Source organism: Callithrix jacchus, chromosome 17 (genome assembly GCF_049354715.1).
Source record: "Callithrix jacchus isolate 240 chromosome 17, calJac240_pri, whole genome shotgun sequence".
Classification (NCBI taxonomy): Eukaryota; Metazoa; Chordata; class Mammalia; order Primates; family Cebidae; genus Callithrix; species Callithrix jacchus.
In genome coordinates this window covers 44,904,668-44,918,453 of record NC_133518.1, presented here as the reverse complement: position 1 = coordinate 44,918,453, position 13,786 = coordinate 44,904,668, and the positions used below count along the sequence as shown (strand labels likewise).

General features: G+C 46.2%; 1 protein-coding gene and 1 long non-coding RNA gene across 2 annotated transcripts in view; one reads left to right on the top strand and one right to left on the bottom strand.

Annotated features, from left to right (window-relative positions):
* LOC144579916 (uncharacterized) overlaps positions 1-13,786 on the top strand; it is a 166,976-nt gene that overhangs the window by 98,687 nt on the left and 54,503 nt on the right. The window lies entirely within an intron of this gene.
* RBP1 (retinol binding protein 1) overlaps positions 6,105-13,786 on the bottom strand; it is a 31,664-nt gene continuing 23,982 nt past the window's right edge. The window contains exons 5-6 of the mRNA XM_078354999.1: positions 7,080-7,181; positions 6,105-6,345 (exon numbers count right to left, since the gene is read on the bottom strand). Coding sequence (XP_078211125.1) covers positions 6,292-6,345; positions 7,080-7,181 — 156 coding nt within the window. The 3' untranslated portion in view covers positions 6,105-6,291. The remainder of the gene's footprint in view (positions 6,346-7,079; positions 7,182-13,786) is intronic.

Below are 13,786 nucleotides of genomic sequence, written 5' to 3'. Positions count from 1 at the left end.
TCTCAGTCTGCATTTTGCTGATTGCATCCCTATAATGTCCTTTAATTTGTCCCTCTATTCCTGCATTTTCTGTAAATTTGTAGCTAGATCCAAAGACTTGATAAGGTTCAGAGTTCACCTCTTGGCAGACCAGGTCATAGGTGGTATAGGAGGCAAAAGCACCTCCTGGTTCCCTCTCTATTTTATGGTATCACTGCCTTGATTTATTAATTCATCAGGAGGTGTTAACTTTTCTTAATTATAAAAAGGATATATTCTCATTTTGAAATGACTTAAATTGGCTGGGTGCGGTGGCTCAAGCCTGTAATCCCAGCACTTTGGGAGGCCGAGGCGGGTGGATCACAAGGTCAAGAGACCATCCTGGTCAACATGGTGAAACCCAGTCTCTACTAAAAAATATAGAAAAAATTAGCTGGGCATGGTGGCGCGTGCCTGTAATCCCAGCTACTCAGGAGGCTGAGGCAGAAGAATTGCCTGAACTCAGAAGGCGGAGGTTGCCGTGAGCCGAGATCGCGCCATTGCACTCCAGCCTGGGTAACAATCGCGAAACTCCGTCTCAAAAAAAAAAAAAAAAAAAAAAAAAAAAGAAATGGCTTAAATCATATAACACGATATAAAATGAAAAGTGAAAGTCAAGTGTCATGCTTTTCCTCCTGGCCCTCTAAGTGCCACTTTTCAGAGATAACCATGTTTGTAAGTGATCATGGGTTTGTAATAATTTTAAAAAATGGACCAGGCTCCATGTCTTATGTCTGCAATCCCAGCACTTTGGGAGCCCAAGGCGGGCAGATCAAGAGGCCAGGAGTTCAAGACCGACCTGGCCAATATGATAAAACTCTGTCTCTACTAAAAATACAAAAATTAGCCTGGTGTGGTGACAGGTGCCTGTAGTGCCAGCTACTTCAGAGCTTGAGGCATGAGAATCGCTTGAACCCAGGAGGCAGAGGTTGAGTGAGCTGAGATCATGCCACTGCACTCCAGCCTGGGTGACAGCGCAAGACTCAATCTCAAAAAAAAAAAAAAAAAAAGAAAAGAAAGATATAATTACTTCAGGAAGGTGAGAGGGTATGTATGGCAGAGATATGCTAAGTGTAGCCTCCCTACCCTATAAACTCATATAATTATGTATAAAACAACTCTTTTATGTATAAGACTCATACAATAACAAGTATAAGTATATATTATATTTATACAAACATTATAGAAAACAATAGCAATACAAGGAAACCATCTTGGGAAATTCCGAGAGGTACATGATAATTACCAAATGAGTGGCTGTTTTAGAAAATATTCTTATAGATTAAAGTAACAAAATTCCACTTGCTTAGGGCTGAAAGAGAAAAGTGATATGAAGCTACAGGAATAAGTCTTAGGGTCTTCCAGTGGGAAGTGTCACTTGGCCTGACAAAGGATTATTGTGTCCACAATCTAAAAAGCCACCAGGAACATGGCAGCTGTGACTCCGGGCTTCTCTCTGCATATTTGCTTTATTTTTCTCTCTGCAGAGCAGCCTTCTCTGCCTTTGTATACACAGATCAATAGAACACTCCTTTCCCCTCCTGCCCACCAAAACTCAGGCTCTGGATCCTCAATTTGAGCAACAGCAGAGGCTCACCAGCATCTCTGAATCCTGTTTCCAGATTTCCAGGGCAGATCTGTTTGGCTCTCATGAGTCAGGTGTCCAGCTAACCTGGTCCAATCAGCTCTGACTGTGAGCCGGGCTGGAAAGAGCAGATGTGCAGCAGCTTCCTCTCCTGCCCGGCACCATAGATCTGAAGGGCTGGTCTCAGGGAAAAGGAGAGAGCTGTGAGATGGGCAGATACCCACCAAAAGGTGTGGCAGGCACTGTGCTTTATTGCAAACAGAACCCACTCTAGCTCAAGTGAAAAAGGAATTACAGAATTTTAGGTATTCCACAAATCTCTAGGATCAAGCCTAAAGGCTATGCATCAGAGAACAACACACAATCTACACTGCAGTACTACTCAGTGTCCACTGCCAGTGTAGATAATGTCCATGATCCTGGACAGCAGGAACCAGAAGCTCCACCGCTGGTGCCATCCCAAAGCCATTCCTCTGCTGCCACCATCTCCAAAGGATCAGATCCACGTAATCCACCTTCCTCACATGGCTCTCTTTCCAAACCTCTTTACTGGGGCACCTCTAGTTAGGGGAACCTCAGCCTTATGGCTGGAATGTGGTTACCAGATCAGCTGAAAAAGTGAGTTCATCCTGCTATTAATAACTGGAAGAGATGGAGGTCCTAACTGGATGGAAGGAACTTCCCTAAACACAGAAGAGTTTTTCATGATAGTGGGCAGTCACAAACAGGCCCAATGCCTACGAGGGGTGTCTAACATGATAAGACTGACTTAAATGTCAGGAGCTCAAACAGGGCCTCCAATGGGGAACACAGTGTTGGGGACGGGACTATTTGGCCCAGACCTCACATTCATGAAAGACGTTGCAACCTTTGATATTATCTCCAAATGAAATGATACACAAAGGCTGAAGAGAGACAGCAATGGGACAGAATGAAGTTGTTCTCTTCCTTCAAACTGTGCATGATGATTGAACCAGACTGCCTCAGATATGCTATGAATAAATTTTATAAGCCCCATGCTTGGAACTAGTACCTGATTATGTAACATTGTATTTAATTTGTTATATGTAATCACTTAAAATCATCTTCAACTTTTGTAATTCTGAGCTAGTCTTTCTTTATTGGGGGAACCTGTTTCAGAAAGTAGAAGTGGCCAGGATCACCTTTGAGAGGCTCAGTTCTCAAAGAAGGGGAATCTTGTGAGCTGTTAGTGTTTGGGGGAGGAGGACCCCAACTTGTCTCTGAAGGACTGGTAGGGTTTATTTTGATAATTGGAGGGGGGGATAGGAAATGTCATCATCGTTAAGTATCCCTTTCAGAGTGAATCTAATATGTATCTATTTAAACAAAGAAACAACCATCCCTATCCTTGTCCCAATTTTCTTGGAGAGGGAAGTCCATTCCTGTGAGGTGGATGATTAGCAAGTCTCTGCTACTTAAGTTGACTCAGTCCTGTAGGTGCTGACTCAGCTGCAGAGTGGGATTGACTCAGCAGGTGTTGACTCAGCTCAGAGTGGGATGTGGGGCCAGGCTGAGGAGGAGGAGAAGCCCTGGGGTCTCAGGGTTGAGACAGACCCGATCTGCAGGTGGGGGGTGCGGTGGCATGGGAAATTCCTGCTGGCGGTGTTGGCATAGATAGAGGGAACATCTAGGAAAGTTATACAGGGTGTTAATTGCAGTGTTGAGTTGTCCAGTTTGCTCCTGAAAGGAACAATAGTCATGCCCTAGTTAATTGAGACAGAAGTTCTACATTAGGGCTTCCAGAGAGGCCCTTGGGGTTCAATGTGTCATGTTTTTCTTGTGGAAAGGTTTTGGAGGTTGCCCAGGGAATATTTTAGGGGCCTTGGGAGTTTAGGGTCTGAAGTCTGTCCTCCCACAACTTCTGTGATTTCGGGTCACTGTGTCTGCGCATCAGAAGCTCCAGTGTCCCAACTAGTATCTTGAGTGTGTATAGAGAGGGGTGGTAGAGAACCTGCAGTTGAGTTTGCATCCCCAGGAGATCAAAAAGGCTCTGTTCTAGCCTCTCTCTTTGCTACAGAAATGGTGTCTTGGGACTTCCTGTCCTAGATAGGCTACCCCTCCATCTCCCTCCTCAAATTCTGTTAAATGCTTCCCCGGCTCTCCCGCAGTTTCAGTTTCTATCCATGCCTTGTGGGCAAAAAGTCAGGTGGATTCCACCCCTGAGGTGCCTCTCAGTCCCTTAAAAAAAAACCCAAATGTAAATTGACTTGTTATATGCCAGACACTGCTCAAATCTCTTTGCAAATAAAATACACCAACTCTAAGTTGCTTACATGTATTAGATTCATTTAATCCTCACAAAACATCTTTGAGGAGTAGTTAGCTTCAATTTACAGATGAATAAACTGAGGCACAGAGAGTCTGCATGACTTGCCTTAACTTCACAGAACCAGGAAGTGGCAGAGCTGGGACTTGAACCCAGGCCCTGTGCCTCCAGAGCATGGACACTCAAGCACTTCATCCTTTGCCTTTCCTCATTGAGAGCTTGCTACTGCACTGGGCTCGGCTTCAGTGCATCCTGCCAGAGTTACTTCACATGACAGTTCTATTTTTTTAAAGCTTGAAGTTATGTAATGTACATATATTAATAAAGATTCAGAGGCTGGGCACGGTGGCTCCCACCTGTAATCACAACACTTTGGGAGGCTGAGACAGGCAGATTACTTGAGGCCAGGAATTTGAGACCAGCCTGGCCAACATGGCAAAACCCTGTCTCTATAAAAAAAAAAAAAATGCAAAAATTAGCTGGGTGTGATGGTGGGCACCTGTAATTCCAGCTACTCGAGAGGCTGAGGCAGGAAAATCGCTTGAACCTGGGAGATGGAGGTTGCAGTGAGCCAAGATCATCACTGCACTCCATCCTGGGTAACAGAGTGAGACTGTCTCAAAATAAATAAATAAAAAATGAAGACTCTGAGTATGTTTTGAAATATTGTTAACTTTCAGTTCAAAAATGTCAAAAATCCTGTACTTTTCAAGGTGGCAGGCCCAGGGAATTGTCAGATGTGGTTAACTCCACTTCCACAGCCTAGAGGTACCAGATGAGCTGATAAATACAAAATCTCCATCCTTTGTCAGTCCTCATGGGCATCACAGTATTGTTGCCAAGCTTTGGAAATTCACAGAGTGATTTCTTTATTAATGCTCAGTTATGTTATCCGGTGCTGTTAGAATTGAAAATCTTTTTTTATATCCTATAACAATGGCATCCAAGTGCTGGTTAAGTGGTGGTACTTGGAGTAGTGTTCCGAAAATGGAGTGAACATCAGTAGCTTTCAACCAGAGGTGAGAGGTGCTAGCATGCCACCAAGAAGCCTGGACACCCCCCATGATGCATGCTGCTGCCAGCTTAGGAGCGAGCCCTCTGCAAACTTTGGATAGTGCTGAGAAAATGAAAAGCAGCATTAAAGCCAAAAGCCTGTTTCTGTGGTTATAGATTTATGTGAAATAGAAAACATTCCTCTTATTTTACATGTTTTTCTTTGGGAAGATTAATCTCATATGAAGTGAAATTCCTGTGCTGACTGATATTCCTAACTGCCTTACTGGTATTCCTCTTCTTGCAACTGAGAGAATGGCTGGCAGATTCATTCTTCTCAGAGGATGATCATGTCACTCTCCTGCTCAAAAACCTCCTGTGGCTCCCCACTGCCCACTAAGATCAGTCCCAGTATTCTCTGTAAGTGGTGAAGTTGGGATTTTTATTCAGCTGGTCTGACTCCTAACTCTTGTCAAGGAGTAGGGCATAGTCCAGGTGTACCAAGGGGGTCCTCCATTTGTCCTTTTCCAATTGTTTTCCGTATCCATGATCTCTCACATCCTCATTCCTCCTTCCGTTTTCTTGTGTTGCTTTATGCAAAGGTGCAGCTAGCAATCTCCTACACTTTAGTGTGAACACGAGGCTGCTCTGTCTCTTTCAGGGGAGTTGCAAGTTATGCTTCATCTACAACAGTGAAAAGAAAGGCTTCACACCAGCCCATAGATGGGGTGATAGTCTGGGGGTCGTGACATTTCTCATGACATCTCTGAAATTAAATCTAATAGGTGATTACTTATCACCTATTTTAAGTAATTTTAAGCTTTGGGCTGAAAATCCTGTTCAGTTCCATTTCATTCCCAAATATGACGAAGCTTCTCCTGTGCATACTGTGCAGCTACATAGACATTCTCTGCTAGTTGGATCTCTAGGGTGGAAGGTTTCTCTTCTCCTGCTTTTGTGGCACTCACTAGACTGACCACAATTAGATATATAACATGATATACACAAATGATTGAATGTCAGGCTACCCTCCCATCCTGCCATTCTAGACCCAAGCCTGTGCCCTTGGAGAGAAACACAGGTGCAATTTCAGGACTAAATATGAAGACATGTGGCTGAATTTATCCACTCTGCCCATGGGTGGCACCAGGAGAAGCTGGCCTCAGAAGCCCCGGGAAAAAAGTGAGCACAGTGGGCAGTGAAACTTCCCCTAAACAGACGTCTTGAACAGAGATCACTTTATTAGCATGGCTTCGTTTTAAGAAAAGGAAGAGACAAAGGCAAGAGACAGACTCTGCTAACATGCCTGGGGGTGGCTGGACGTTTGCCTCATGCTGTGCAAAGAGGGAGATCCTGGCCCACACATCCACACCGCTCATTCCTTGGGATGAAGTTGTATTCCTGGGCCTCACTGCACCTTCTTGAATACTTGCTTGCAGACCACACCCTCCACTCTCATCTCCTGAAACAAAAGCAGATGTTGGTCATTGGCCAGAGCAGAGTCACACTTGCGGCAGGAACTTTGAAAATACTCGTTGGCTGTTATTTTTCTCTGACAGTTGGTTTAAGTAACCAATCGTTTGGAAAGGCAGTTAAATTGTACGGTGGAGTGCTCTGCAGCACCCTATAGACAGAGCTGGCTGAGTGGAACAGATGTGGCTCAGAGCTGTCCAACAGGACCCCCTGATGCTTCCCCTCCCAAATCACCTCCCGCTGACCCAGACGGAGATCACATCTTAGAGAATTCTTCTTGGCTTTGGCCTACGCAATGTGGCACGTTGAATATATACATCATTTGGGAGCAAATGTGGGTTCCGTCACTTTCTAGATGTGCAGTTTGAACATGTAATCTAACCTTTCAGAGCCTCCATGTCCTCATCTCTAAAATAAGAGCCATATTCCTATTCTGAGAGAATAGAAAGAGTTATAGAATGCAAAAGGGCTTAGCTCATTGCTGATGCTTAATAGATATATCTCCTCACCTCTTCCCTCTGATTAGACGACTGGGTCAGCCTAGACCTGTACAACACATTGCTTGGATTTTAAAGTCACTCAGGCACATTCTCCAGGCCCTTGGAAGAGAAGCTTCACAACAGAACCAAGGCCCAGCCATAGTGCCTTCTTTCAAGGTCCATCTAGACCTCAATCATGACCAGGGCCTCTGAGTACCCAGGCTGACCCAGGCCAGGAACCTACCAGGTGCAGCTCATCACCCTCGATCCACTGGGTCCAGCCACGCCCCTCCTTCTCGCCCTTCTGCACGCACTGGAGCTTGTCTCCGTCCCAGCTTACCGTCGTCTGCCAAGCAAGAGGCACATTTGTCAATCCTGAGCAAGCAGGCAGCTCCTGGGGGCTGGGGGAGGGGGCAGCTCCCAAACTTGATAATCCAGGATGTGCTTCTGTCAATTTTATTGCAGAAAATTTGCAGCCTAATACTCCCTGTCCACCACATGCTTTTATTAAAGTGTGTAAATCAGTTTTAAAATTTATGAAAACCTTCATAAATTTTATTTAAAAGGATAATTAGGAGGGAAAAAGTCATTGAGGTGAAGCTGTCATTGCAAGCGTGGAGAGTGGGGCTAAGGTGGGGAGGAGGCTCTTCTGAGTACAGCTGGGTATGGGGGGTGAGGGATGTTTTCCTGAATCTCATGGTGGGGAGCAGACTTCTCAGAGTCCCTGACCATCCCCAGACACTTCATTCATCCAGTCATTGTTTCAACCTATGCTAAGTCCTGGGACACCCAAAAAGACCCCATCCCTGCCCTCAAAGTGCTCTTCATCTCACAGGGAGAATGATCTTAGATATAAATAATCCAGTGAAGGTACAAATGGCAGCTGTTAGCTGCCTGCCTGCTCTGCCATGCACTCCCTGTGCTGTCTCTGAAGCCTCATGCCTGTCCACGTAAGCAAGGGTTAGCATCTCCTTTTCACAGATCAGGTTAAGGGACTTGCCAAGCTGACTCATGTTGTGCAGTGGAAGAGCCAGGTCTGAACCCAGATCTGTGGGGCTCTGAAGGCCCCTCCCCAATGGACTATGTTGCATCTTGAAGTGTTCAGGGTCCCCAGGGTTATAGGCCAGAGGCTGTGGGAGCCCAGGTGATGGGGCAGGGGGTGGGATGTACCAGGGCTGGGTCCTAAGGAGGAAGAATGGAGCCAAAGGAGAGGAAAAGAGGCGCTGGGGAAAGGAGTTCCCAGTGGACCATCATGGGGTGAAGGCCCGAGGTGGGACAGCAGGATGTACCCTCAGGAGTTCATCAGATCACCAGGGAACTGAGGAAGGGGAGGAAGCTCCCACAGCCCAGCCCGGGCTCAGCAGAGCACAGATGAGCACTGTGATGCCCTCTACAGTCCACCTTCGGGCCCCCACATCTTCCCTGAGCACTGTGAGCCCTGCTGGTTGCTGGGCATGCTGAAGGGAAGACAGGCAGGAGAAGGAGGCCCCCCTTGTGTCCCGGGAAGATTTCAGTCTTAGTGGAGCAGGAAAGGCCCACCGAGCAACACAGGGATGAAAAAAGTGTTGGAGTTCAGAGGCAGGGTGGTCCTATCACCCCAGCATAGCCATGAGTGTGCCCTAGACTGAGACACATGTCCCAGGCATGGGCACACAGAAGGTGCAGGGGACATCACTCATATTTGGGGCTGCCCACCTCCTTTTGAATAGCTGTCTCACAAGGGGCAGCTCCATGTTATAAGCCCAGCCTCCCCACAGTAGTGCTCAGATCTCTGTTTGCCCCTTGCTCACTGTGTGGCTTTCAGCAAATTCATCCCTTCTCAGGGCCCCTGTGGTCTCATCTATCACATGGGGACATTAACTCAGGCCTTGGATGTAGAGAGCTAATTCTCGTGTCCCTTGCCATACTCAGCTGAGTCAGGACAGTCAGCAACAGCCTGATAAAAGATTTGGGAGAGGGGATTTATAGGAGCTAGGTGTGGAGTTAGGGGGGGCCACTCTCTACAGGAGGACCTCCCACCCCAGGTCTCCTTCTGGGCCTGCTAACCACTACTGCCCTCTGCTGTTGGGGTGAAGCCTGCAATGCAACACCCACACCAGGGAAGCAGGTGGAGCCGCGTGTGCTCCCCCAGATTTGCGTAGGAATAAGTCTGGCCTCTGCTCCAGAGAGAAATGGGGCACAAAAGGGCTTGAGGGGCAGCTCCTCTCCCTGATCCAGAAATTCACTCTGGGTGCAGTCTAGTCCCAGGCCAGAGAGAAGGTCTAGCTTCCAAGTCAAAATATAGAGTGGTAGGGCCAGGCTAAGTGGCTCATGCTTGTAATCCCAGCAAGTTGGGAGTCCAAGGTGGTGCATCACCTGAGGTCAGAAGTTTGAGACCAGCCTGACCAACATGGTAAAACCCCATCTCTACTAAAAAAAAAAAAAAAAAAAAAAAAATTAGCTGGGTGTGGTGGCTTGCGCCTGTAATCCCAGCTATTCAGGAGGCTGAGGCAGGAGAATCACTTGAACCCAGGAGGTGAAGGTTGCAGTGAGCCGAGATCGCACCACTGCACTCCAGCCTGCACAATAGAGTGAGACTCTGCCTTGTCTCAAAAAACAAAACAAAACCAAACCAAACCATAGACCATAGTGTGGTTAATATAATATGTGGTGAGACATGTCATGGGTTAAGACTACTCGTGACCTCACACCATAAATAAGACCGGGTGCCCATTCACTTTATCTGTGCTTCATCTGTGCCAGGCCTGTCGAGGGAAGTGGGGACCCAGAAATCAGTCTTCAGCTTTGAGAAGCTCATCATAATTGGTTTCCTCATCAACTGATCTTCTCTTCATGTGTTTATCCCGAAGGCTACTGTGCATATGAAGGGCTCTGTATTCACTCAGAGGCACGAGAGACAATTGCTTGTTTTCAGCTATGATGTACATTTTTTGCCTCTTCTGGAAATATTAGTCAGGAAGCACAGTCATACTCTTTGTATTGGAAAATTAAAAAAAAATCCAAAGAAGAAAATAGTAATAAAAAAATACACGTAGTTTTGATTCCTTAGAGATAATTGCTCTGGGCCAGGTGCGGTGGCTCACACCTGTAATCCCAGAACTTTGACAGGCTGAGGGCAGATCACCTGAGGTCAGGAGTTCAAGACCAGCCTGACCAATATGGTAAAACCCCATCTCTGCTGAAAGTACAAAATTAGCTGGGTGCGGTGGCACATGCCTGTAATCCCAGCTACTTGGGAGGCTGAAGCAGAATTGCTTGAACCCAGAAGGTGGAGGTTGCTCTGAGCTGAGATCATGCCATTGCACTCTAGCCTGGGCAACAAGAGCAAAAGTTCATCTAAAAAAAAAAAAAGAGAGAGAGAGAGATAATTGCTCTAACATTGTATATGTTACAAGGTATGGTAAATTTTCATTCACTCTTTTTTAATTATCTATCTACATGTTTCTATTTTAAACAAAATTAGAATTGCATCATTTATGGTTTCGGATCCTCATTTCTTCATTTAATTGAAGCAATTTCCCATTTCAATAAATATTCTCCATAAGCATTATTTTAATTGCTACATAATATTCTAGGAAGTAGCTACATAGTGTGTGTGTGGCCCACACAAAATGAAAATGAGCAGTCCTTTGCTCAAAATCATTAAGAATTTGAAGCCAGTGATAGCAGAGCATTCAAGCAAGTGAGGGGCCTTCTGAGCTTGGGGCCCTGTGCCTTGGTCACAGGCCCATGAAACACTCCCTGGTAGTATTTGAGTGTACACATATACTATTATTTAGCCAATTACCTATTTTGGACATTTAAGTTATTTATTTATAATTCTGTGCTACTATAAATAAGACTTCCTTGTATACATAGTTTTGAACACAGTGTTCCCTTAGAAGAAATTTCCGGCTGGGCACGGTGGCTCACACCTGTAATCCCAGCACTTTGGGAGGCTGAGGTGGGTGGATCACCTAAAGTTAGGAGTTTGAGACCAGCCTGACCAACATGGAGAAACCCCCGTCTCTACTAAAAATACAAACTTAGCCGGGCATGGTGGCATTTGCCTGTAATCCCAGCTACTCAGGAGGCCGACGCAGGAGAATCACTTGAACCCAGGAGGCGAAGGTTGTGGTGAGTAGAGATTGCATCACTGCACACCAGCCAGGGCAACAAGAGCGAAACTCTGTCTCAAAAAAAAGAAGAAATTTCCAGAGAAGGAATCGTTGCATCAAAGGGGTGTGCATATTTGTAAAGCTTTTGATGAGTATTGCCAACTTTAACTCCAGAAAGCTCACACCTATTTCCCTTCCAACACTAGGGTCAGGGAATGACCATGAAAGAGATGCTCGTTAATGGTAGAGCAGGCTTTTGCTCCTGGGGCTACTGTGTCACCATTCCCAGATCGCTGGCATCTTTTAACAGGGGCCATCTGGATAGAAACAATAATAATACCTTAGCCCAAAAGAATGACAGATGGCAGAATTTCAGGCATCATGACAGATTGAGGGATAGAGTGAACAGAAGCCCGTTGGGGTGTAGAGAAGACTTTCTGAGAGCCCTCCAAACCAGGCCTCTTAAAGAGAAGGATCCCTATCACATGAATACTACATTAGTCACCAAGGAAGCCTTTCTTAACCCCAAGCTCTGACACTGGGTGAGCTGGACAGAGCAGAGATTATTCTTGTCGCTATTGGACATAGAGGGGTGGCTGACCTCAGAGAGGTTCCATGACTTTCTCTGGTCACCTAGTAAATGATAGAAAGAATCTGGGCTGGAACATGGGGCTTGCATGACTTGGTGTCCACTTGTTTCCCAGTCTAGGGAAGGGCACTTGCCGGGTGCCCCCAGCGGATGGCTACTAAAATAGTTGGGGGCTGCAGAAAAACACATGGACATTGTGCTAAGACTCTGAGCAGACTCCTGGAGGAACACCCTTTAGTTCACTCCAACCATTGTGGGGGTATGGGTGCCAGCAGTCAGAAAGGGGTCTTAAAGGTTTCTGCCTATAGAGAGGTCCCCACGGAGAAGTGCCCAGGCTGTCATGGACTCAAAGAAGTTTCTAGAAATGGGAGGGGCATTCTAGGCAGAGTGACTAAGGATGCAAGGGGCAGGAGGTGATGAGGGAGAAATGACAAGCCAGTGCTGCAGAAGATTATCCTGGAGTTAAGGAGAGGAGGAACAAAGTCGTCGGGGGTGGTGGGGAGATGGGGTCAGAATATCAGACTGAAAAACCCAGACTGCGGCCTGGAGCATGTTATCAAGGCCTGTCTTTGCTGCCTGTGCTGCTGGGTGGAACCACCCAGGAGGGCAGGTGGGCCACCGAATTGGCCAGGCTGTCCTCTGGGTTAAAGAATCCTGGAAGCTCACTTGCCATTTGTACTGGGCTCCTGGTCCCTGCCTACCTCCTACTATACCACCTCAACCTATATCAGGTTGACTCAGTATTGGTAGCAAAGGGAGGCTGAGGCAGGAGAATTGCTTGAACCAGGGAGATGGAGGTTGCAGTGAGCCAAAATCATCCCACTGCACTTCATCCTGGGTGACAGATTGAGACTCCATCTCAAAAAAAAAAAAAAAAAAAAAAAGAACATGGTATTAGATAGACCTGGGTCCTCTGTTCCTGACAATGTCGCATGACTTTGGGCAACTAGATTAACCTCTCTGAGCCTCAGTGCTCTCAGTTGCAAAAGAAGACTAAACAATACCTACTGTGGTAGACTCTTCCACTGGTTAACTCCCGACAAGTCATATGATATTTAAACCCCTGTGAAGTCTCCTCCTACATCAGCTTGGTTTGGCTACATGACTCGCTCTGGCCAGTGGGACATGAGCAAGCGTGGTGGAAGCAGTGCCTTTGTAAACACTTGTATGGTGGGGGCTAGTCCTCTTGGAACCCTCCCCTCTTGAAACCCAGCTGCTATGCTTTAAGGCAGTCCAGGATACTCTGCCAAAGAGAAAGGCCACCTGGAGAAGCCCTGGAGGATGAGTGAGAAGCCACTTGGAGAAGAGCTGAAGCAGCCCAACTGAGCTTTCAGCTAAACACAGCCACTGGCAGCTCAGCTGCCCAGTTAACCTACAGAATCATGAGAATGTATGGTTGTTGTCTTAAACTACTAAGTTTTGGGATGGTCTGTTACATGGTATTAGATAAACAAAGCACCTACTTTACTAGGTTGGTCTGAGGATTCAAGAAAATATACAGAAAATGCAAAGGGCTGGCATATAGGAGGCACGAGGGCCCTGCGGAACTGCACTAGCCGAGGCTAGAGTGCAATGGCGCGATCTCAGCTCACTGCAACCTCCACCTCCTAGGTTCAAGCAATTCTCCTGCCTCAGCCTCCCAAGTAGCAGGGATTACAGGCATACACCACCACGCCCAGCTACGAGTAACCATGATGCCCAGAACTTAGATAAAGATGGATTTGCTTGTCAACGTTGAACACTAACAAAAGCCTTTTTTTTTAAGAGTTGGAGATTTGTGAAGCAGTGATAGACATGCTATTCATCACGGCTAAAGTTTTGGAAGCTCCTTCCTTGCAGGGGCTGCCTGCTGGGCTCTACTGATGGCTACTTCCTTTATATGTTAACTGGGCTTTGTTTAAGCAGAAGATCTGTTTGAAGACTCCCCACTGATAGCTGGGATGGCTCAGCAATGTGATTCAGTTCTTATACTGTCCCCGGGTTCACTTTCGATGGGACTGGATTTTTCATTTCAAGTGTTTTATCTTGTGGGAATAAACTAGTTATTTCAATGAGAATCCGATTTATCATAAGAACAGAAAAAAGAGGTGTGGAGCCAAGGAGGGGGACTATCACTTAAAAACAAATGACAGGGAAAAGGAAATAAGGAATGTTGGAAGGCGAATGCTTAATAAACAATGGTAACTCATTTTCTAGTGACGCAAAATGGAGCTTATGATAACAACTTTCCCCCGGACTCAATAACTTATTCCATGACCTCTCTCT